Below are 24,297 nucleotides of genomic sequence, written 5' to 3'. Positions count from 1 at the left end.
ACCCCCTGCTTGATCGTCCTTCCCTCTCTCCCCGTGCGCACCCCCCCTCCGATGACTCGATCGTGCTCGGTAAGTGTCTCCCTCCTCTCCCTCTCCCTCTCTCCTTACTAGGGTTAGGGTTTTCCTCGGCCCTCTCCCTCTTTCCCTCTCTCTCTCTCTCTCTCCACCCCCCCCACAATGACAACGAGGACTTCTGAGCCCTCTTTCTGTCGGCCTCTCGACCCCTCCCTTCTTCTCTTTCCCTCTCCCTCCTCTCTCTTTTCCTATCTCCTTCTCCCCTCTTCGCCTCTCTCTGGCGTTCCTTGTTTCAATATACCCTAGAGTGGCATAGTACGGACCCCTACCCTGCTGAACTAGTCACTGACCTCTGGTACCGGTTCGGCGGACCTTGCATAAACGTACATATGTATGTATATAATAGTGAATCAACACTTGAAATTGTTTGGCTTACATGGAGGCGGCTTCTTGTAATGATCATTATATGCTGAAGCTAAAAGCAGGTTCATAATATTTAATAAATGCAAAGGGGCTTGAAAGTAAATCACTGAAACAACATATAACTCTCCAACAAAATAAGTTAACCATGTTATAAACATGCATGCTTTTTTGTTGTCTTGATTTTGACTAGCAAGAAAATTGTGAAGGTGAACCAGAAAACTATGTCTTGCTGCTTGAAGCAAAACTGTCTACGCCTCTACGGTACTGTTTAGGCTCAGCTCTTGTTAGAATGGGGTTATTTTCCCATTGAGTATGAAGAATGAATATTTGTGGGCTGAAACATGGTGGAATAAAAATGGGTCTACTGTTGTTACAACTTCAAGCCATGATTACATCATTCTTTTTGTTTTACTCCTGTTTCAAATAGTGCACTTGTTTCTAACTCAGTCTTTCCTAATGTTACCAAGCATACACCACAAGTGTGCTGACCTCTGGTATCTTGAACTTGTACTATGGCATCTTTTCTTTCCAACAGTGTTATCGATTCAGCTGAAGTAGTTGAAAACTTTGTTATATATTCTTCTTTCTACAAGTCATTTATATTTTATGATCATATGTCACTGGGATGGTGCACTTCCAGTTTATTTACCTTGCATTAATGATCTATGTCATTGTCACCTAAAAGGAAATGACTTTTGTGGTTCCCCTCATATAGGTTATTATGCCAATGGTTGCACAGATTACTTATTATATCCATTCTCTCCGATAGTTTTATAATACTTCTTTATTTGAGAGTTTGGAGTTTGAAAGAATCACCTTGTTATAATATTTAATAACCTCAGACAAAATACAATACTTATGTCTGATAAATTTTGTCTTTGGAGTAAACTTAAGTAATCATGAAAGATGTAACTATTTAATGACTGTAGCAGAATTTTTGAGTGCAGTGTTTTAAAAGATGGCTACCGTATACAGGTAGTCAGGGGACTGCATTGCGCATATGCAGTTATTTTTTTTAATATGTAAAACAAATATAATAAAAACAATGATAGTACTTGGGGTATTTTTGATAAACAATAGCAATGTTAAAAACTATAGCAGCTAACAATAAGTGTTTACTACTTGGTACATCATATTTGATAGCAAACATTATGATTGACATACTAACAATATCAACAATATGTATGTCCAGCCAAATCCAAAACCCACATCTAACCCAACCATGAGCTTGAACCCTCCACATGGCCCCAGATAAGAATGGGCTGCATACGTGGATGCACAATGCCAAGCAGGACACATGCAGCCACATAATGCTAAGCAGGAAGCATATGCAGCCGTATAATGCTTTACGTACTACTTTTCAGCCCATACATCTGACCACATAAGCAACTGCCTAAAAGAAATGCAGTGCAGTCAGGGGACTGCATCCACATATATGGCCACATAGACTTAAAGAACACTGCTTCAGAGGGGTTTTGTTTATTTTGTTGATGTGTACTGATTTAGTTTCATGGATCATCCTTTGCCACTTTGATTACTGCAGTTTAGTAAATATCCATATGTATGTGCAGTAAGAGCGGTTTCATGCACTGATAACTTGTCCCTTTTTACAGGAAAGATGTGCAGGTGCTGAAACAATATCATTAGTTGCACGCGTATTACATAGATCAAAAAACCATCTCCAGTCAATGCTATTACAGCACAATGCAACTATAGTTGAAGATTTTTTTGGTAATCTGGTATATTTTCTTCCACTGACAACTGAAATATTGTTAAGCCCGAACTTTAACTATGTGCCAAGGTTTCAAGATCGGTGTCAATGGAATGCGCTGCTCTTCTGGAACAAAAAAAACCCCTTAAAAGGACTAAAATGTTTTCAGAACAATTTTTTTTATAAAAATCTAACAAATGTTCAAATGAATGCTTTGCTGATGCTATTCCAGTCTGGATACTGGACTGGCAGAGTCTGGCACATAAACCCTGTTATGCACTACCTTGATACCTTAGAGGTCGAATCATGTCATCTGCTTCTTGCCTAGCTATTAGCTTGGATACTGTTAGATCTGTTCTCTGAATCTTTAGATGTTAAGTGATATTGGTGATAGCCTATAGATGACAAAATTTCACTCTTTTTTCAGGTGGATTCTGTTCCAGATCTGTCCGAGCACATTCATAGGACAATGGCAAGTATGCTTCTACATATCAATGGGTAGAGTTTTGATAACCTCTTAACTCATGGGCTTCCCGAGTTAAACAAATTAGATGTTTATAGAAGAAATATTGTTTATTGCTTTAGCAATTCTTGATCCTCTGAGCTGTGAATTATATGCCATGTTTTCCTAAAATATTACTATAATCTATCTTGCAGTGTGTTTTCTCAATAGTTCAATCTTTAAACTTATCAATAGTGTAATGGTGCCGGTTGTTGTATTGTGGAAAATAGATCTGACAGTAGTATTTATATTTATGTTATAAGATCTACATTTGAGGTAAATGATATATGTTCTGAATTTAATTAATTTGTAGTGTGTAGAATACTGTGAATGGAAGGGAATATAAAATCATTGGGTTAGTATTGAATTTAATTTATTCAATACCGTGTAAGTAATTTTATATTTAAGCATTTATCAGTTGTATTTATGCATTTATCAGTTTTTCTTAAAATCATTGGGTATTAGCTCATACAAGTATTTCGTCTAGTTTACATCTTAGGGTTTATTTTTACCTTAAGTTCTTTTAAAGTTTTATGATCATTTCTTGTTACGAGAGTATAGAAATAAACTTTCAAGTTTTGCATATCCTACTGAGATTTGTCACAATAACATGATGTGTAACCATATCAACACTTATCTTGCACTAAAAGTAAACTAAGTTATAAAATCTTCTTAATAGCTAGTCTAGGGGAAATATGCTAGGAAAACTAATTTTCACTAATGTATACAGTGAAGGACAGACATGTTGAGGACATGGTTCAAAAATTCAGTTTTGGTTTTTTGGTTTTAACCATGCCCAGTGAGTTTCAATCTCAGCAATTTCATACATTTCATTGATTTAGACCCATTCACGGGTCAGACGGCCCATTCGGCCTACTCGAGCCTGAAGCCATTTGGACGAGCTTGGGCCAAAGGTATAGGCATGTTGGTTCGGGCATGGAAAATAGTGTTGTTTAATAAACGGGCTAAGCTCAGGCTTGGGGATTAAAGCCCAACCCTAGCCCTGTCTAGCCTGTTATGTTTTTCTTTTTTTGGTGTTTTTTGTTTATGATTGATGTGTTTGTAGACTTAATTGACATTTGTTGTTGATATGTAAACTTAATGGGATAATAAACATGTTATAGGTTGTTGGCAATATTAAATTATTTATTTTTAGCATTAAGCCTTTTTGTATTTTTTGGTCTTTTTAGAAAAAAATGGCAATGAAGCCCGAAGCCGGCTCGAAGACTGAAGCCCAAGTAAGAACCAGGCTTGGGCCTAGAAGGTAGGCCCGAAGGCCAAGCCTGGCTGGGCTTGGGCCTAAGTAAATTGTGTTGAAATGTGGCTAAAGCTTGGCCCTGCCTGGGCCATGAACAAGTTTAATTGATTTTTTTCCAAATAACAGATAGAAAATCCATAAAATGTCAAATAATTAGAAAGTAAATGTTTAGTTTTTTGAACTAATCAAAATCTAGGAACCCACTTGAATTGTATTTTTGTTTTAAATTGTTATCCACTGCACTATATTGACAGTCCCATTTTGCAAACCAACAATGATATAACATCATTTGGGCTAGACAATGTTAAAATGAAAAAAATATTTTAGTTTTTAATAACTATCAACTATAAAAAATTATTGCATTGTTTGTTAGGGCATCTTTGTGTATGAGGTGAAAAACTACAAAGTTAAGTGGTACTAACCAAAACTGGATCGACTGTAACTTAATATGCAAAGAATATTTTATAGTGCCAGATAGGCATGGTCTATGCTCATACTTTAGATGTTGGAAAATGATTTGTTAGTTTGAAAAGTGGGATTTTGAACTTGTTATCAGTCATTTACTAATTGCAGATAATGCCCTTTATCTAATATTTACTTTTAATAACCATTGACTAGTTCTTATTTTTTGTTGCTTTTGTTGTTACTTGAGTCCATTCACAAAATGTGAGTGCCAGTTTTGTCACAATTTTTCTCCTAAAGTGGTAAATCTCTATTGTCCTTGTCTATAAATTTATTAATAGTATTCTTCTTTATTCCCAGGACTAGCATTAGGCTTATGCAATTACATGCGAACTCTAGATTTTAATTTGATACACAACATTGTCCAACTTCTCTCTAGGTTGTGATATCTGTAAATGGTTTGTAGAATGCTCTTTCTTTTTGTATATTAAATATACATCTGTTGTCACCAAAGTTTAAAGTTTCCCTTGCCAATAGCATGTTGGCTTGGCTATAGCAATATATATATATTTTTCCATGCTGTGTTGTTTCGAGCTGTAAATATCTGTGATCGAATAGATAGCTCGATGAACGAATGGATTGGATTGAACTGGAAAATGAAAAGATTTGTACAAGTAATACATCTTGTCACCACTTTTGTGTAAAATCCTTAGGTGTGGATATATCAAGTACCCGTGACTCGATCACCTAATATGTTTTTTGACTAATGCAAACGGAAAATATTTTGTTGCAACTAGACAGGATACTGAGGAATTGTCATCATAGTTACTAATATGGGTCTTGTCTGCATAAGAGGGGAATCTTTTTATTAGAATAGAACCAGAAAAGTGATGCGGAATGTGGATCATTCAAGAATCGAAGTACTTGGCATATGCTGGCTTTTAGCATGCCTAGTACCAGCATGCAGCCCGGACTATGCCAGTGCGGTGTGCCAGTCTCTTGCACAGTATGTAAAATTCCATTCATGCTGCACCAATCGGCACATAAAACCATGGTTGCCACACACACACTCTCTCCCTCTCTCTTATGGGAATGGGACTAAGAGATCTGCTAAGTGAGTGCAATTATTTATTACTTACCAGAGAGACCAGGGGCAGATTTGGAAGTGAAGATGACCCATGACTCTCTGCTGACCATGAAGTTGGGGAACTGGAGATTTGTTTGGGTTTAAAATATTATCAGGACTGATTATCACATGGCAGTATTAATATGAAAACCCCTCTACATAACAATTTTCATTCATTTAATACCATAGTGTCTTTTTGATTAAATTTTCAGATTATTTCTTGTTTATAAAATAATTTAGGTGTCGATATGTGTTAGCTGTCATGTAATGTGCTAGGCTAAGCATTGGGTTGTTCCCTGGTCCAGGGGGTTCCTGTCCATATCAACCCATTCTAATTTGCTCAATACCGAACCAAAAATCCTTTTTTTTTTAAGAAAAAAAGTTTTGGCACATAAAAGGATGTGTCGTGCGACTCACTGGCTGTCATGCCTTGTACCAGAGGCACATAAATCCTTGGTTTAGATACGAACACAGTATGTTATAATTTTGCATGGTTGATTTTTGGATGTTTTCCAGATGTTCAAAGAAAAAGGAAAGTTTTGCAAATTTCACAATATATAAACTATGAGTCTAGGTTGAAGTACACATCAACATCATTTAGTTGGCACAAGTGTCAATGATTCCAATTTATCTATCATCTTTTCTTACATCATAATGCATGCACAAGATATATAAGCAGAGTTCATGTTCCGAACAGTGTTGCTCTTGCTATCTCTCAGCTACTATTCTTTGTTCATTTAGGTATTTTGGTTTTGCATGTTAAATATGTTTACTGTTATATCTCAGGTATGCAGATAAGATTACAAATGCGAAATGGGAGGTGAAAGATCTTGGGTTAGAGCACAATGGGTAAGTCTTATTTCTGTTTGGATGATATGGCCATTTTTTTCTATCATTTCCATAATTCTATGGTTTAAACTTAAGAATTGTTTTAGTTTTTAGTGATAATTTTATCTTCATCAGTGCTCATGAACCTTTTAAAAGGATGTATGTATTCTCATTGGTTTAGTGTTTACTTTTGGCTATTATCGTTCCATTTTCGTTTGATTATCTTTTTAAGTAAACAGTATATCAATATCATCTTGTGCATTGGCATAACTTTTTTAAAATAAAAGATTAAAATCCTAGACATGCATGAGATCATCTTTCAACATTTCAAAAGAAACATTACTACTGAAAACTTTTCAATTTTTTAATTTTAATCCCAGCATGTTGGTTGTTGATGTTGATGCAATATAAATAACATGTACTATATTTCATGTTACATGCATGTATCATGTTAAAGATTTCGTTGCAGTAAGACATTGTTATACGTGTATAAAAGCATTAATCAATGGATTATTGTATCTATTATATAAGAAGTTTAGGTGCTTGATTTGTTAAACGTCATCAGCTCATGGAATTGTATATAATGACATCTCATAAAGCTGTCTAATGTTGATCTGGATTTGTTTAGCACTTCATTTTTGCTTGCAAATTTTGGACAACAAACCCTTGTTGAAGAATTTGACTTTTCAGTTGAGAAGAGAAAGTAGCTCAAATCTCTATCTAAAGAACATATTTGTTAAAGCCGTTTGACAATCACCTTGAAACAAGATGCTTGGAGGATCTTTTTTCTAACACTTCGCATTTTCGTTATTATAGTTTCCCATTGTTTGGAAAAACATTTCCAAGCACTCTTTGGACAGATGCATTGCTTATTTTGTTTTGTTGTAACTAAGGTCTACAATCTCGTACCGAGTACTGTGCTAGTACATATTTGTTTGGTACGGTATGGTACGCACCTTGCACTCTTCTTCTTTTTATTAGCGGACCACCTAAAATCGGGCAGTGCATGTTGGGACTGTATGGTACACACTCTAGTTTTGTGCAGTACTAGGCAGTACAAGATGGCTCTGCTCGGTTCGGACCGGAATGGACCGGTTCAACTCATATACCAAACTGAATCTCGTACCTATGGTATGGAACATACCGTACCGGTTCGGTATTGGTATCCGGTATGGATGGCATACCGACACTCAGTATGCCAAAAAAAACTCCGTATCGTACCGTACCGACATTATGCTAGTGTGGCACTAGTACGGGGTCTGGTATCGAGACGGCGAACCTTGCCAGTACCTTATTAGTATTGTCGGTTGGTATAGGTCGGCATGGCAAACCTTGGTTGTGACTTTTGATTTGAGTCTTAGTAGGAGGTCTCACCAAGCATTCTTCACATCACCATGTTCTGCTTGTTGCTTATTTGCCTTGCCTGCCGCACAACTTTATATTTTATGTATTGTTCCCATGGTTCAATAAATCAGCTGTAGCAGCCCGGTACTAGGATAGGCGCAAATACATGGGCTCTATGTGCTTTGATTTTGATAAACCGGATGTCAAATGCCTAGCTTGTGATGGGTTGGGTTGGATTGACTCCAAATTGAGCTCTAACCACTCAGGAATAAGCAGAAGTTTAACCCCCCTCTTCCAGTTGAAGGTGATAATTGCAGTGAGAGGCAATGGGAAGGTTCCCATGAAGAAGATTTGTGCCTTTGGAAGTTACATCGCCAGAAAATCATCCATTAGAGGCTAGAACATGGTCAAAATATGGTCATACTTATGGTCATTGTTGTCCAATAATATGTTAAACATATGCTTTGCATATGTAATGCTACTGATCAGTATTTTATGTACTTCTAGGGATACACTAGTTCAAGAGGAACAAAAATCAAAATTGTCTCATAATTCAGTACCAAGGCTGAATGTTATGTAATGGCTTGCGTTCCTATGGAGTTCCCTTTCATTTTCTAGATCTTCTATATGAATTGGGTATCTAACTATAACTACACCTCATGCTTCTGTAAGTTAATATAATCAAACTATCAAGTAGTATTTACTTTGTTGGACTAGATTTTTGTGCAAAAGCAGAAAGCATCAAGATTGATTGCTACTTTATTTATAATCTACTTCGTATCATTACCTTTCAATCTAAAAGCATCTTGTGGGCTTCTTCACAAAGAACCTTTGTTTTCTTTGACTATACATTCTGCAAAACTTAAGTCTGTGAACCATGGTGAATTTTTGGGGTATTTTAATGATATAGACATGCAAATGCATGTGGATTGTAGTGATTTTAAATGTAAGCTAACTAAGCTTTAATTTTTTTAAAAAAATGATTGAGCGAGGGGTCCTTTTTTTTGAGCCATATGGGAAGCCATCTGACATTTCATTGATCAGCAAAATGAGTCAAGAACCACATACGAAAAGAGAAACAAAAAGCAGAAAAGAAGAGCAAGAAGAAGAAACAAAGGAAGAAACGAAAAGACAGGGACCATATCCAGCCCAAACACCAAAGCTCAACCCGACAAAAAATCAGCTGATATACCAAATAAACCCATCTGTAGCATAGGTCTACTTGGCCCATCCAAATACCCAACTATGTCCAAACTAGAGATTTGAATTTCAAATTCAAAGACCTGTTTATCTTGAATAGGTGCTCTATCTTCAATCATTTCATTTCCTTCTTCACCATCCCCCTCCTCTCCTTCCACTAGATCACCAACAACCCTTATACCAAGAATCTTCAGTCTGTCATGGTCCTCTCCACATCTTTCTTGGCATTGCCACTCATGATCCACCATGCCTTTCCTCTCCTTCCTCTTCATCTCCACCAACACCTACACCAAGAAAGTTTGCTTAGCATCTGCTATGCCCTCACTAGTCACAAGTGGGACTGCCTAGGTGATCACCATATTCTAGATGCTGCCCCTCATTGGTTGCTGATGAATGACATTGGACAACAACGCATGCCAAAGGTAAAAGGGAGAAAAGAAAAAAGAGAAGGGGAGAGATGATGGGAGGGAGGGCGTTAGAGAAAGAGAGAGGAGGGGAGGGGGGGGGGAGAGAAGGGAAGCAAAGAGGGGGGAAAGAGGAAGGGAGAAGAGGGAAGGTGAGGGAAAGGAAAAGAGGATCAGAGGAAAAGGTAGAAGAGAGAAGGGGTGGGAAACCAGGAGGGGGACTCCCTTGCCAGAATCCAAGGAGTCCAAATGGAGATCCCAGAGCTTCTCTCTATACAAATAGCTAGAGAGAAGCTCCAATGGGTTAATCGAGCGAAGGGTCATGTGTTACCAAATTGACAATAAAATTGAGGGGCTTTTATGACTAAATTGGATGGGCGGAGAGGCAAATTAGGATTGCTAAAATTCTAGTGATAATGGATGCAGGATTAGGAAGAGCACGCCGACATTAAGAGTGGGAACATCGTTAATGGAAAAATCTAATTAGGGTTATTATGGAAATTCAAAAGTTGATAGCTATTCCAACTTTTATATAGTGGTAGGATAATGTCAAAAAGGTTGTATTTGTATGTACATGTAATTTTTTTCATGGATTGCATTTGCATGTTATAGGAAGTGGTCTACATAACATGATTACATATATTGGATAATTGCATATAGGAATGTATATTTGTGCATCTTCAACTCTTGCAATACTTCGCAGGTTTCAACATCATTAACGTTGTATTTGACATTCAAAAGTTTCATAAATATCCTTGGGAACCCATTGTTTGATCAATTCAATTAGTTTCGATGTTGTTCATATCTAGTATAGAGATGTGTACTTTAGCAGTATGCTGCGCTAATCTTGTCTCAACTTTATAGTTAAGGCTTACACAGACCCATTCTGTATCATTGCTACTGAGAGACAACTAAAGTTATTATAATGATGCTACGAATTTTTGTTGCTTGCTTACATTTCCCTTTTTTTTTGTTATGTAGCTTTTGGTTATTGTGATTATTTTGAGATTCTACAGTAATGTGCATGGCAATTTTCTTGCATTAATAGGTATGTTGACTTGTTGTTGGGAGAATTTAAACATTATAAAACAAGGCTTGCACATGGTGGAATCTCTAAGGAGGTAATAACATCTACCTTTCCAAGTTTCACAGCTCAAACTATGTTGGTCAATGACAATCAACTTTCATGTCTCTTGTGCATAAAAATTATTTACGATAAACTAATTTCATCTTTGCATGTCTCTTAACTAGTAAATATATACCATGCATCACATTCAAAGTATCACATTCAATGACTTAATGGGTTGGCTCCTAAGACTGTTCTTTCATATCAGTGAAAGTAGTGACTGAAACACTAAAATAAGTACCCTTGGTACAAATCTTGTGGAATGACAAAGAGAACCTACTACAAGAAAAGGATAAAAACAAAGAGTATGTGATTTAGACCTGGGCAAAAGAAAAGGTGCTGTGGAGGTCTGTTCACTTGATTTTCAATATCATGTGCATGCTTTTGGTAAGCCATTTAGATGGATATTTGAATATGTTTACAAGCAAAGTTTGGTGAACTGCCAAATTTTGTTTGGCCTGATTCTGGAATATGTTTTAGCTAACTGAAAATTTATGATCAGACCATCTTAGTCTAATAGATTGTGTGAAAATAAAACCATTGTAGGTTGTTTGCTGTGAAGGAAAGGATTTTCATGCGATTTAATGATAGCTAATGTTGTTATGGCCAATTATGTTTATCATACGAGCTTGACTGCATTAGGGCTCATGATCATTGTCATAAGGTACGTGGTAATTTGGAGCAAGGTTTTGTAGGTCAGTGAGTAATAAATCAAATTTGCGGAAGAAAACTTGCTTTAATTGTTATCCATTACAGTAGAATTTAAGGAGAAATATCTTTGCAAGAGTCTTTTAATTCATTTTACCTAATGAAACAAATGTCTAAAATGCATGTCCTTTTACATTTCAAAAGTTAAGTCCTTAGATAAAGTAATGGGAACATCCATATGGTTTAAATAGTTTATACATTCTCAACTTTAGTGATTTGTTTCTAATTGCTCGAGTAAGTTTAATAAATTTGCTGAGGAATTGTAATCTACTTAGAAGTCTTCATTAGTAAAAAAGGACCAAATTTTTAATATTTTTTGAAAGTCTTAAAATTAATATAATTGTGCTTGTTTTTGGTAGACGATTTGCTGAAATAGTTTAATTTGGCTTGCTCTTTGAGAATGAAATGCCTTGTTCATGATTTTACTAGAAGACCTTCTAGAATGTAAAATAAATATTAACAAAAGGAAAAGAACGCAAGGTTCTATGGCAAGACCATATCGTTAGCACTGTCTGTTATCTATATAATAGTTAGTACTTAGTAGTACCACTTCTATGTCTTCTACATGGATTTTCATTAAGGTCCGCAATCTCAACCGATTCAATACAATATAGTCGGTACCATTGTCTGCCGTACCGGTCCGTACCGGCCGGTACGGGCCGGTACGTACCGGTCCGGCCTGGGACCGGTACCGGATCAGCGTAAAATCCGGTACCGGTAATTTATTGTTGAAGAACCGGTACGGGACCGGTACGGACCGGTTCGGACTGGTACGGGACCGGTACGCCATCGGTTCGGACCGGTACGAGACCAGTTTCGTACCGGTCCGGGCCGCCACCGGTACGGCGGACCTTGGTCGGTACGGTATGGTACACACCTCGTACTGAGGCAGCTCGTGGCCCTTTTCTTACCTTTTGTCATGGTACCACCCAAACCTAGGTCGTCTAGGTCAATACAATATAGTACGCAAGGTTTGCTGTTCTGGCCGGTATCGTACCATATCGGTACTAAACCGGTACGCAGTCTTGGACCGTACCGACACTTAGTATGCCTCACCATCTCGTACCGTACCGAATATCGACACTGTTAAAGGATGGTATCGGTATAGGGTCCGGTACTTAGACGGCGAACCTTAATGGTACATACCCTAGTTCAGGCGACACTAGGCAATACAATGTGGCTCCGCTCAATTCAGATTGGTGCAAACTGGTTTGGCTGTATCCAGAATCGAATTTTGGTATTGTATCGGTATCTTACAAGTATGGTCGGTATGGCAGACCTTGTTTTAAATAGCTGCAAGTCAGTTGGTATGTTGTTCTTTACTATTGCTTGCTTATAAAAATAAGACTTTCCAGTAATCAAATTCTTTTATGATATGAGCATTTCAATTCTATTTGTGTGCCAGGTTCAGGATCTCCTCTTGGAATATGGACTTGAAAATGTTGCAGAAGTACTTATTGAAGGCCTATCACGAGTAAAGAGATGCACAGATGAAGGACGGGTCTTAATGTCATTAGACCTTCAGGTTTTAGAATCTATGCATATATTCCATTGTAATTAAACAGAAACCTACAGTTATTAACATCATTTTTCTCCCTGCTGTTCCCAGGTCTTAATTAACGGACTACAGCACTTTGTTTCCATAAATGTGAAGCCAAAGCTGCAAGTTGTTGAAACATTTATCAAGGTAACCCTGGTGTTCTTTCTAGAGTTTGGTACATTAGTCTGAATTAGTTTCCTATGTTTCACAAATATTTGTATGTCCTTTAGGGCAATAATTTTGAAAATGAAGATGGTGAATCTTCAGTTTGGGTATGAACTTTTGTAAGTATAATAACTGGTAGCTGGTGAGAAATTTAGAGAACCATGATCATAGTGAACAATTGTCTTCGTATTTTGTAGTAATTGTGCAATTCGTTCTATTAAGTTCTCACAACTTCGCCAAATTCCTATGCTTTGAACTTATAATATAATTGGAGAGGTGGTGGGCTAGTGTTCTGCAAGGGTTTTGAATTCCATCACCCTTCGTATTCTACTTGAGGTTGAAGAGATGAACATGCTAGGTGTCACACTCCTTAGGATCCTTCGCAAGAGCTCTGTGATTCAGATTAGTTCAAAATCTGCTTGGCAGAGTTAGCATTTAGACAGTACAAGGGTTGCCAACTCTAGAATTTCTTATTCTAGCCCTATGACTTGTTGTAGCAATATATTGCAGCAGAGATCAAAATCTTCCATTTGTTGACTTACCTAGGTAAAGAGACGAAATTGCCCCCCAAGTCAGTGACATTAACCAGTCAACTGTATGGATCGATAATTTAACACATTATTTGTAGCCTATGGATACATAAGACTTAACTTTGATGTACGTCTTGTGGAATCTAGAGGATGCATGGAAAATGGTGCAGATTTGAAAGAGATGTTTGAAAGGTAAAAGTTCTAAATGGGAGTTATAATTAACTGTCTATTGCTTGGCAGAACATGGGCATACCATGATGACTACCTTGTTGTATCAAGGTGTTGGAGAGAAAGACCCTAGAAAAAATTGATTCTTTGTCAAATCTTGATTTGCATTTGGCTCAGAGTATTGATGTTACATTTTATCTCGTGGAATTCTTTGGTTAGATGACTAGTATTGTAGGCAGCTAGTCTCATAGGGAACCATCTCGAAGTGGAAAAGTTAATAATAGGAAATTTTTTACTTGCTTATTCATGTGTTGGACTAAGTGCAAATTCATTCATGTTGCCCTTGAGAGTGGCAACAAGTTAATGTACAAGTCTGCCTTTGAGTAGAGCCACTACCATGTCATACTTCTAGTTTATGCTAAGGCTGAATGCAAGGAATGCCTAATAAAGTTGTTTAGGTTGAAGAAGACACGTGTAAAAGTCTTTGGCTGTTTAAATGGATCAAGATGCGCTCTTTTTGAATATTCAAGGCCAAAGATTGATGATTCTAGCATTCAAATAGACACTTAGAAATAGGTTGGGTATTAAACCCAATACAAAATCAATGAAGAGATATGCTGGAATTATTTCACTACAAATATAGAAACCTGGCTAAAAAAAGATCTTGTTGCCAATGGAAAATTTATAGGAAAATTTGGTGAAAAACTTTGAATCAAATGCTTGTTGAAGTCTTCGCTTGCGAATCTGCTGACTCGTGAGAAGATTGGCATGGTCTAGCTGATCATAGTACCTATTGGTTGCATCCTGTGTTACATCAATACTGGTGAAAATAGTTCATTTTGTTCTAGTATAATTACAACTTCAATTGGCCATTATGGTAGTGGATTATTTGAGGAATAAAGATCGGAGCGAGAAAGGCACGATTGATAGACGGGATACTTGATTTTACCTAACATTCACTAATTTAGGCATGACTTTCAATCCACTCTTCAAAATGCCATGAGGCATCAATTCAGAAGCAATATTCAGATCTCAACATTCCCACCAACAAACAGAGTCAATAGCCTCATTTTTTGTCATGAAATTCCATTATATTTGGGACCAACAAAAGCCCAAAAATGGAAACTTTCCATTTTTGAAAAATTATTTAATTTTTTTCAAATAAATTCAAATTATCTTAGGAGGGAGAAATTTTCTACTTTTGTTTAATTTGTAAGGGCTCGCTATGTAAGGTGGCCTCAGCTTAGCTTGATGATGAACTTTGAATTTGATTTTGTGAAATCTTAGTAGCATAGTTTGTTCCACACTTTAATTCTTTATCTTTGTGCTCCTTTCTCTTCAACATGTCTCTTTAGGGCTACACCAGTTAGTGTTAGAGCCTAATTGCTCGATGCTGGTTGTGCATTGTTGGAAGACAATGGTAGGTGGTTGGAGGAGGAACTAGAGCCAAAACTAACTAGGCCAGCTATTCATGAAGAGTTGCAGCAAGGTTCGCCAGACCGACCGTACCGATGTACCGGTGGGCACCGGTACCGAACTGGAGACGCGCGGGGATGCGGAAAAAAAACTGCGCGTCGTGTCCGCAAGAAAAAAAAACTTCTTGTCCGTGCGCGGACGCGAAAAAGAAAAAAAACTAATATGTCGGCACTGGTTCGGTACAGGCTAAACCGATCGATTCCGGTCAGTTCAGCATACCTTGAGCTACAGGCACAAGAGCATGAACTGTGAGACAGAGAGATCGAGAAATTGAGATGTCAAGTTCTTGAGCTGCATGGTCAAGATTTAGGATCGCAATGGTGATGATAACCATGGTTTTGAGTATTTAGGCTTTGAGAACTCCCTCCATGTCTGAGCTGCATGCAAGGAGCCTTTGACTCAAGTAGATCAAGCCGACCAATCAGATTGCAAGTACGTGGGATACCAGCATCAAGGTGGATCTATCCAGGTTTGCTGGTAGCCTATAGGTGAGGACTTCTTGACTGGTTGGACATGGTCGAGTGCATCTTTAAATATGAGGGTGTGCTCGGTGACAGGAAGGTAAACCTCATTGTCCTTTAAGTAAAGGTCTGAGCTTCTGCCTAATGGGATCAGTTAAGAAAGACCAATGCAAGGAAAATAAAATGCTGATTCGGAGCACGTGAAAAAGTTGACACTGCAATTTTTTTGCCCTTCAGTTACACTTAAACATTGTATCAATGTCTACAAAATCTTCGATAGGGTAGTTGATTTTTCATGACCATGACCAAAGAGTTCAATCAACTTGTTACACAGAACGAGTTGATGGAGATGGAACAAGAAGTTGCTAGATACATTGGTGGCCTTTGTTAATCAATACAGGAGGCGCTGAATCTGCATGCTTTGTGGTGGTGATCTTCAAAATGTGAAAATAGAAGGGCCCAACCCCTGCCTTTCGAACTGCAAACCAAGGGTTAGACAAGAGGCAATAAGAAAGTCAACCTAACTTCGCTGCCACCAACATGGAAAATTGGGTCATCTTACCAAGGATTGTTGAAAAAACAATAGTCATCCTAGCAGGAAGCTACTAATTGAGGATGATTCTGATGATGAGGACCAAGATCAAAAGCCCATTCTATAATGAAGGTTATGGCATAGAGGATGACCAGAATTGCAAGGAGATGTGGGTGAGGCTTTGGTGGTCAAGACTGTTCTTGCTCCAACAAAAAAAAAAAAAGAACAGGAAAATTGACTGCAGACTTATACTTCTCACACCAGCTGCACTATCAGAAACATGTCAGGGAGCTTGGCCTATTTGGGCCTTGCCATGGAGCTTGGTCTATTTGGGCTTTGCCATGGAGCTTGGTTGATTAAAAACAGGAATTCTTTGGCTAGCCTCTATTGCTATGATAATGATTCTTGTCATGCACTATGGCCGCTATGTGAATGTTAGCGTAACTTCATTATCTGATGGGATTAACACATTTTGAACTTTGCAGTAGACTACACAAGCAAGAAACGATGAGGGCCTGTTTGGAAAATCCAGCAGGATTGGTCTAAATTTCTTATTGGATTCATGGAGTGGGCAGACTATTTGAGAAGGCCCATGTCAATCCTATACCTTCCAGCCCAATTTCTATGGGAGTTAAAAAAAAGATCCATGGAGGTTTTTTTTTGCTTTCTGTAGGCCAACTGGCCCACAAATAGGATTTAGGCTAAGATGAGGATGGGCCTTTAGCAGAATTTAGGCTAGGCAGGCCAATGGGAAACACTTTGGCATTTTTTTGCACTAAGTGGCTTCCCCAGGAAACAAAGCCACACCATTGCGCTTGTCAGTCCAAGCCTTTTACAATCGTATGACTCAATGGACCCAATTAGGATCTTGGAGATTGATGAAATATCTGTCATATCTATACCACATATACAATATCTTCTTCATGGCGTCCTGAATTTCTTTTGCTGTCTTCAAGAACATCAGATGTTTCCCATTTAGGATCTTGGCCAGGGAGAGCAAGTCTGATGTTCCTCATATCTGTGCATGAATAGGGACATATTTTTAGCCTGGAGAAGTGTCATGGATGCTTCTTGTCTCAATTTTGCTTCTGACTTAATCTGTTACACAATCTTAAACAAACAAATGGACATGCTCCTGATAGCATATGGTATTAATGTAACCTAATTCAACATTCATGTTGCTTTGTTATTCTTCAGTTAGGCCTTGCATATGGCTCGCCGCTTGCATCCAAAATTCAGCATTTTGTTTACATTGCTCCGCATTATTACATGTCACCAATATTACCTGGCTATTCATAAGCTACTGTTGTTTTCTCCACACAAACAGGCCTACTATCTTCCCGAGACTGAATATGTGCACTGGGCACGATCTCATCCAGTAAGATGGTGTTTCTTTGCTATTATTTATTCTTACATTGCAATGATTGTCGCATTCTTGTAGCTTGATAGTATGTTGCTTTTAATCTGCAGGAATACAGTAAAAGCCAAATTGTAGGGTTAATTAACCTTGTTGCTACTATGAAAAGCTGGAAAAGGAAGACGCGGTTGGAAGTTCTAGAGAGAATTGAAGCCAGCATTTAGAGTTGGTGTGCAATTTTCTGCAGCATGTAAAGTCTTTTGTGATTTATTGGTTTTCCTCTTATTTCTTCTGTAGATCTGAAATAGGTATCTCCTAGTCTCATTGTTCTTAGCTGTATTATTTTTTTTTTCCAAACTATAATTTTGTATTATAGTCTTCTTGAAAGAGAAATATCAGGTGTATTTAACTGTGAACTGTCAGTCAATAATATAGATTACTCCCATTCACATTAGCTGTTAAACTGTTTGTGCAGAGAACTACTACATAAAATGTGTATGAGAAAAAACACTTATATTATCGTTTCACAGAGGTGAGAATGGATATGATATTTTGAATTAGAGCAAAGATCTATGTTCTTAAAATGGATTCCCTGCTGGTGCATTAGTTGTAATTTTTTTTTAAAAAAAATTTATTGTTAAGGGATTCGTTCTTCCCCTTAAAAAAATGAATGAGAATATGTGTGACTGTTTAAACTAAAGATAACCGCATAAAATTAATATTTATAATTGTTAAACATTTATAAAACTGGTTGATGTGTTTATTTAGGAGCAGCCTATTTTTCCCCTTTCATTTTTTGAAAGTTGGGTCACAGGTATTGTCATTTATTGCAAGATTGTTGTTTATGCTTGATGCTGAGGTCCAATGTGATGACTGATGAATGAAGCAAAGTCCTTATGCATCTCCGTTTACTGATATGAAGTCTAACTTGGTTAGCTAATCCATTATCCTGTTAGCCTCTCTATAAAAGCTGGCCACAGGACATTGAAGCATGGTTAGTCCCTGGTTTGTGGAAGATCCGCACGCATGTACAAGTAGGAATAGGTCGATTCTGCATCCAACCTAGCCAAATAAATGGCATCTTGGGCTCAGTTGGGTCCTGCATTAGATACCTGATGCCTATGTGATGATATGAATCATGCAAAGTCTCAGTTGAATCTGGTGTTATGGTATAATGATTGAGGTAGCCAAATACTATTGTTGAATTCGTTTTTTCTTGCATCAGCATGCTATTGTGGAACTAGATTTTAAATTAAAGATTTTTTTAAAAAAATTTCATAGTTTGAATTTTTGAAACTTAGATGTTTGACTAGACTACGCAAAATACAGTATTTATCTGGAAAAGTCTCTCTCATATTCTGCGGAATTAGTAGGTCATTTTCCTCTGCCTTTGAGGATATATATGTGTGGATATGTTCAATAAAATGTTTTTACACACACCTCAAAAAGTTAAATGTTTCTAACCGCTGAAGGTGCCAGGTGGTTAGGCTGGTGAAGTCTTTGGTAGTCACACACGGACCTGGGATCAAATTCTAAGACTATGGTCACCAGGTTTGGGAGCTTGAGCCTCTTTCATTACTAGCATACACATGCATGACTTATCTTGATGCTAACAATGCAGAGTTCGTTTTTTGCTTAAGGTGACAACAGGTGGTTATATATATATATATATATGTACATGAAAAAAAAGAGAGAAAAGCCTTGGTCTCCCTCCCACATATTTCATCCATAATATTTTTTCCCTGGTAGGTCTTTCTCATCTAATAAATGTCCGAAACATTGGGTTACCAACTGGTGGAATACCGGAAAATCTGAAAATTTTTTGAGTGATATTTAAGAGAAAAACGTTTTAGAAAGGCTCATAGAATTGAAAGAACTATTTTTTTTGGATGAAAAAAAAGGAATATATATATATATATATATATATATATATATATATATATATATATATATATATATATATATATATATATAATTATTAAACTGATTGGTTTTGCTCAAGTCCCATTGTTTGGCATGTCTAATGCACTAAGCATTGTGCATGTAAGTTGAAACATGGACATAAGTGGACACACTTTTTTTTGGTTATTAATATAACATAGATAAAGTTTTATTTTGGGCTAGTTCATGTTTCTCTCCTTTAGGGAGAAAGGCAAGAATGGAACATGCTCAATGTTGGTAAGAGCAGAGGTGACGGTGGTTCGGATCTAATATCATATATGGATCATTCTAGTTTGATGACTATATTGGACCAGGTGTTTACTGGTAAACGGCTATCCAAAGAAGGGCTTGGACCAGCATCTAAGGTGGTCTTGAAGACTGACAGCTCCATCTCATATTCCATCCAAACATGCGGTGATATCCATGCAGGCCTCCATGCTCGCATCCCCCATGGAGCACAGCACGTTGTACCGCTCCTCCCCTGTCACCACTTCATCGTTCCACACCTCGGAGGTCCACTGCTAGTGCCGAGACTGTACCCTGGAGGAGAACAGCGAGGTCATTGAGATATGGCTCTCTCATCAGAAAAGATTTTTTTTATTGAAATATTTTTTCTAGAAAATTAATATCCGGATATATGATATCTGAAAAAAATGGTTCTTGCATTTTTAGTTGACCATGAGAAAGTGATACATTACAGAGTGTCTTATGTTTAGTTGAACATCTACTTTCTTAGAAAGGTTGCATAAAATACCAGTTATGCCTTTGATAAAGAGAAATTTTATTCTATTCTATGTAAAAGCTTAATAGTATTTTTAGAAATAAAATTATCTCAATTTCTATTCGGTGAAAAATGGAGATTTCTATGTTCTACATGGATTTTTTTCCTATAAAATATGGTAATCTTATTCTCATAGAAAAGCCAATTCGCTGTCTCTTTTTTGAAAACTCTAATTAAAAAAAAAAGATATTTCTTCATTTTTCTGCTAGCCATACTCTCCATCCTCTTCCTACAAACGAAAGGAGTCATAAGATGTTCCTCCACTCTTGGATGTTCCAATTCTCTAGAAAGATTTCTAGGAACCAGGGCACACTTGAACACCAGCAATTGTCTTAAATTTCTTCAAAATTTCTCTGGAAAAGTGGCATTTAGAGAAACATGATATCATGAATCTTCAGATGAATTGAAAAGAACGCATGAGAGAGGATGTGACTGTGATTTCTTAAGAACGTTTATCATCAGTCAACAGTTTACCTTTCCAACCAAAAGATCTTAAGTTTCAGAAAATTTTAGCTTTCCAAAAACACGAACTTTTTTAATTAAAACCGTCCACTAAGTGACCACTAAAATTAATAAAACTGATATATGATTTTTTATTAGAACCTGTGATGGGATCTAATATAGAAGTTTTTTTCAGAAAAGATTTGACATAGAAGTTAAAAACCATTTCTATTTAACAGAATCTGGTCCAACCGACTCTATAATTTATAATGAACTTCCATGCTTTTTAAATAAAATTATTTCAATCTAAGCTACATTTTACGGAAGAAGTTCTCATTCCATGTCATTTTAAAAGCCACTGATGCATTTAGGATGTAAACAACACACTGAAAGTTAACCAAGCTGACTATCAACCCAAAATTTGATAGGTCTATTATTACCGAGGAAGAACGAACACTATAGAAGGAAAACTAGTGATAATTCTGAGACGGCAACTTCCACCACCACTACTTTCTTGATAGATTAATGTTAAAATTTTATAGTGCAACATCAATACATTGGTTGTTGGCCTTTTGCCATTTGCAAAGGTTCCATTACTTTAGCTAAAGGTGACAATCAGGTTGGGTCGAATTGGAAACAAATAGGATTGGATGCAAATCAGATCAAAAATTCGTCAACCCGAATGTAATTTATTTATTTAATAGGTCAAAAATTCATATCTGAACCCCAACTATTTATTAAACAGGAAACTCGATTCGATCTGTAATATCTGTTTATTAAATAGGTCAAGTCAGATTAAATAGGTTAAACATGTTAAGTAGATTTTTAACGGATTAAATAGATTTAGACAGGTTAAACACTTAAGCCGAATATTAAACGGGTTAAACGAGTCGAACTATTTACAGCCTGAATTCATTTAGCTTAAATTCAAATATGCTTATGACAAATCAAATATAGATCAAATTAATGGATTAGATTATATTTTACCAGCTCTATTTTTAGCTCATTTTGCAAACTCTTTTTTTTCCTAAATTCTATTAGATTTTCTCTTCTTTTGTTTCTAAGTTGGCACGCATGCAGATGTTACTAAATGCGTGAGGATGATAATGTTATTTTGATGATTAACACAACTATTGAGGCTATATCAAATTAGAAATGCAAATTAACTTGATACATCATTTATAAGTCTGTTACTCTCAGTACAATTCGTATAATAAGATAAAGATGCATTTCATTGTTTATATGGATGGATCTAACCTTGAGTTGCAGCAAAGTGTGGATTGAGTCGACCCAAAGGATGATTGGGTCGACCCCGGCACATCAAGAAAGTATTTGGCACACTTCTGCAAAAATGGCACAGATGAACAGTGAGTTGGGTCGACCCAAGAAAAGCATGAGTCGACCCAAACATCAAGATCCTCAAAACAACTCAAGAAAATGGTTCTCTGGATTTACTGAGAGGGTCGACCCAAGATGAAGTTGAGTCGACCCAAGCTTGAGTCGACCCAAACCCTAAGTGGGTCGACCCAAAGGCAAGACAGAACAGAAGACAGAAAAGGTTCTCTGGAAACCCTGTTAGGGTCGACCCAAGAAGAAGTTGAGTCGACCCAACTGAACCTTAAGTCGACCCAAAGAAAGGTTGGGTCGACCCAAGTGAAGGAAGGCTGAATTGCAAGTTTCTGTATTTCTGAGAGGGTTGACCCAAGGAATGTTTGAGTCAACCCAAGTGAAAGTCGAGTCGACCCAAGGACAGGTTGAGCCGACCCAAGCACGGGCAGAAGCATAACGGCTAGTTGTGCAGAAGTGCTTTTTGGACTCCCAACGGCTATAAACGGCTAGTTTCTTCAATCCAACGGTTAGAAAGGACTATTTGGAGGTTGGAGAAGTATTTAAGAGGGAGTATTCATCAGAGGAAGTAAGCTTGGGAAAAGACATCAAGTGCATTCAAGAGAAAACTCTAGCAAGGCAAGCTTCATTCAATTGCTTCATTCAAAGAGCCAAAAGAAAGTGGTTGAGCAGATTCCAAGAGGCATTAAAAGCTCCACCAACCCTTGAAGAGTGAAGCAATCGTGACAAAGAAGAGAAGAGCCTTATTAAAGGGATAACTATATTCTAAACTCTTCTTTGTAGCTCATAATTATTTTATTTGCTCATTTAGGAGCTTTAGTTCCTTGTTATTTATTCTTGTTGTAAGGTTTGTTGGTAAGCCCGTAAAACCAACATTGTAGGTTGTTGGTAAGCCCGTAAAACCAACGTAGGTTGTTGGTAAGCCCGTAAAACCAACGTAGGTTGTTGGTGAACCCGTAAAACCAATTGTGAAGGTTCGTTGGTGAGCCCGTAAAACTAACATAGGTTTTTGGTGATCCCGAAAAACCAATCCTACTGTAATCCGAGGGGTTATAGTAAAATTTCCAAGGGGACGCTTGGGGAGTGGACGTAGGTGCCTTGGGGTGCACCGAACCACTATACATCGTGGTGTTTGTGTTGTGGACTCACTTGTGATTGTTCTTGCATTATCTTTCATCTTTGCTATAGTTTAATTCATTGAAGTAATTTAAGAAAGCATTCACCGCACTCAACTAAGGATGCTTTTAAAGTACTAAAAATTTAGAAAAACCCAATTCACCCCCTCCTCCCTCTTGGGTTGTCACCTTGGGCAACAAGTGGCATCAGAGCAGGTGCTCTATAATTCCTTGCCTTTTTGATCTTGACCTAACCGTCAAAGAGCCAAAGATCATGACAACTCAAATAGACAGTTTCCTAGGAGAGGGACAGTTGATTGATCGACCTCCACTATTTAATGGCATAAACTACACACATTGGAAAGCATGCATGCGCATTTTCATTCAAGCACATGACTATGATTTATGGAGTATCATAGTCAACGGGCTACACACAAACACTAATCATGATAAGAAAATGGCTCAGCAAAATCCAAAAGCCATGAATATTCTATATTGTGCATTAGATGATAGTGAACTAATAGCATATCTTTTTGCATAACTGCTAAGGAAATCTGGAATATGCTTGAAGGTAAATATGAATGCACTAACATTTTTAGTGAATCTGCAACTAGCTCTGAAGAAGAAGAGCAGCAAACTGAAATTAAAAATTCTTGCTTTATGGCACATGAAGATAAGGTATGTATTGGAACACAAAGTGATTTCTCATTCCAAGATAAAGTACATGCTGAAACTCAATCTGATTTTACATTTGATGAACTTCATGATGCTTTTTCTGATCTATACTTAGAATATAAGAAGCTTAGTTTAAAGAATAAAAAGCTAAATCAGAAAAATCTATCTCTTGCTGAAAGCTATGATATAATTCAGAAAAATAATAAATTGCTTTCAGAAGATAATGAAAGGTTAACTAAAGAAGTTAACAAATTTAAGCCTATAGTTGAAAAAATTACTATCAGCTCTGAAAAGCTGAACTTAATGATAAATAATCAAAGAGCTGAATTTGAAAAGGCTGGATTAGGATATCAATCTTGGTACACACAAAAATTCCTTAATAACATATGTGTTAAATCCTCCACTATCTATCCTAAAACAGATTCTAATTTTTCTGATGAACCTAATAGGCAAAAACAGAAAATTATAAGTTTATCTACTACTGATGTTAAATTTAACAAGAGGATGCAGAAATATACTCCTTGTAATCCTAAAATCTGCAAGCCTATGGACAAAATAGCTATTAAGAAAATATGGGTTCCAAAAGGAACAATAATAGCTAACCTACAAGGATCCAAAAGAGCTTGGGTTCCTAAGTTGAAATCTAAATATTTTCTGTAGGTGTGTCTAGCACTCAAGGCTCCAACAAAAGATGTTAATTTAGATAATGGGTTCTCTAGAC

The 24,297-nt window shown here is 37.0% G+C and overlaps 1 protein-coding gene across 12 annotated transcripts in view; it reads left to right on the top strand.

The window, feature by feature from the left end:
- The window catches only part of LOC103719549 (uncharacterized), a 69,193-nt gene extending 51,463 nt beyond the window's left edge, over window positions 1–17,730 (top strand). For 8 of the 12 annotated variants that reach the window (XM_088723435.2, XM_088723429.2, XM_089923917.1 and 5 more), the window contains 8 exons: window positions 2,052–2,177; window positions 2,577–2,647; window positions 6,224–6,286; window positions 10,262–10,334; window positions 12,453–12,572; window positions 12,657–12,734; window positions 17,247–17,297; window positions 17,390–17,730. In XM_088723435.2, the coding sequence (XP_088579561.2) occupies window positions 2,052–2,177; window positions 2,577–2,647; window positions 6,224–6,286; window positions 10,262–10,334; window positions 12,453–12,572; window positions 12,657–12,734; window positions 17,247–17,297; window positions 17,390–17,500 (693 nt within the window). In that variant the 3' untranslated portion in view covers window positions 17,501–17,730. Of the gene's footprint in view, window positions 1–2,051; window positions 2,178–2,576; window positions 2,648–6,223; window positions 6,287–10,261; window positions 10,335–12,452; window positions 12,573–12,656; window positions 12,735–17,246; window positions 17,298–17,389 lie in introns of those variants that run through there. The other 4 variants (XR_015987916.2, XR_016395741.1, XR_016395743.1 and 1 more) reach the window with 3 other exon arrangements.
- The last annotated feature ends 6,567 nt before the right edge of the window (window positions 17,731–24,297 follow it).

This window comes from Phoenix dactylifera, chromosome 6, assembly GCF_051530095.1.
Source record: "Phoenix dactylifera cultivar Ajwa chromosome 6, Ajwa_hap1_PhDact_Kaust_v1.1, whole genome shotgun sequence".
Lineage (NCBI taxonomy): Eukaryota > Viridiplantae > Streptophyta > Magnoliopsida > Arecales > Arecaceae > Phoenix > Phoenix dactylifera.
Note: the sequence above shows the minus strand (reverse complement) of the source record. Positions and strands in the feature narration are given on the sequence as shown.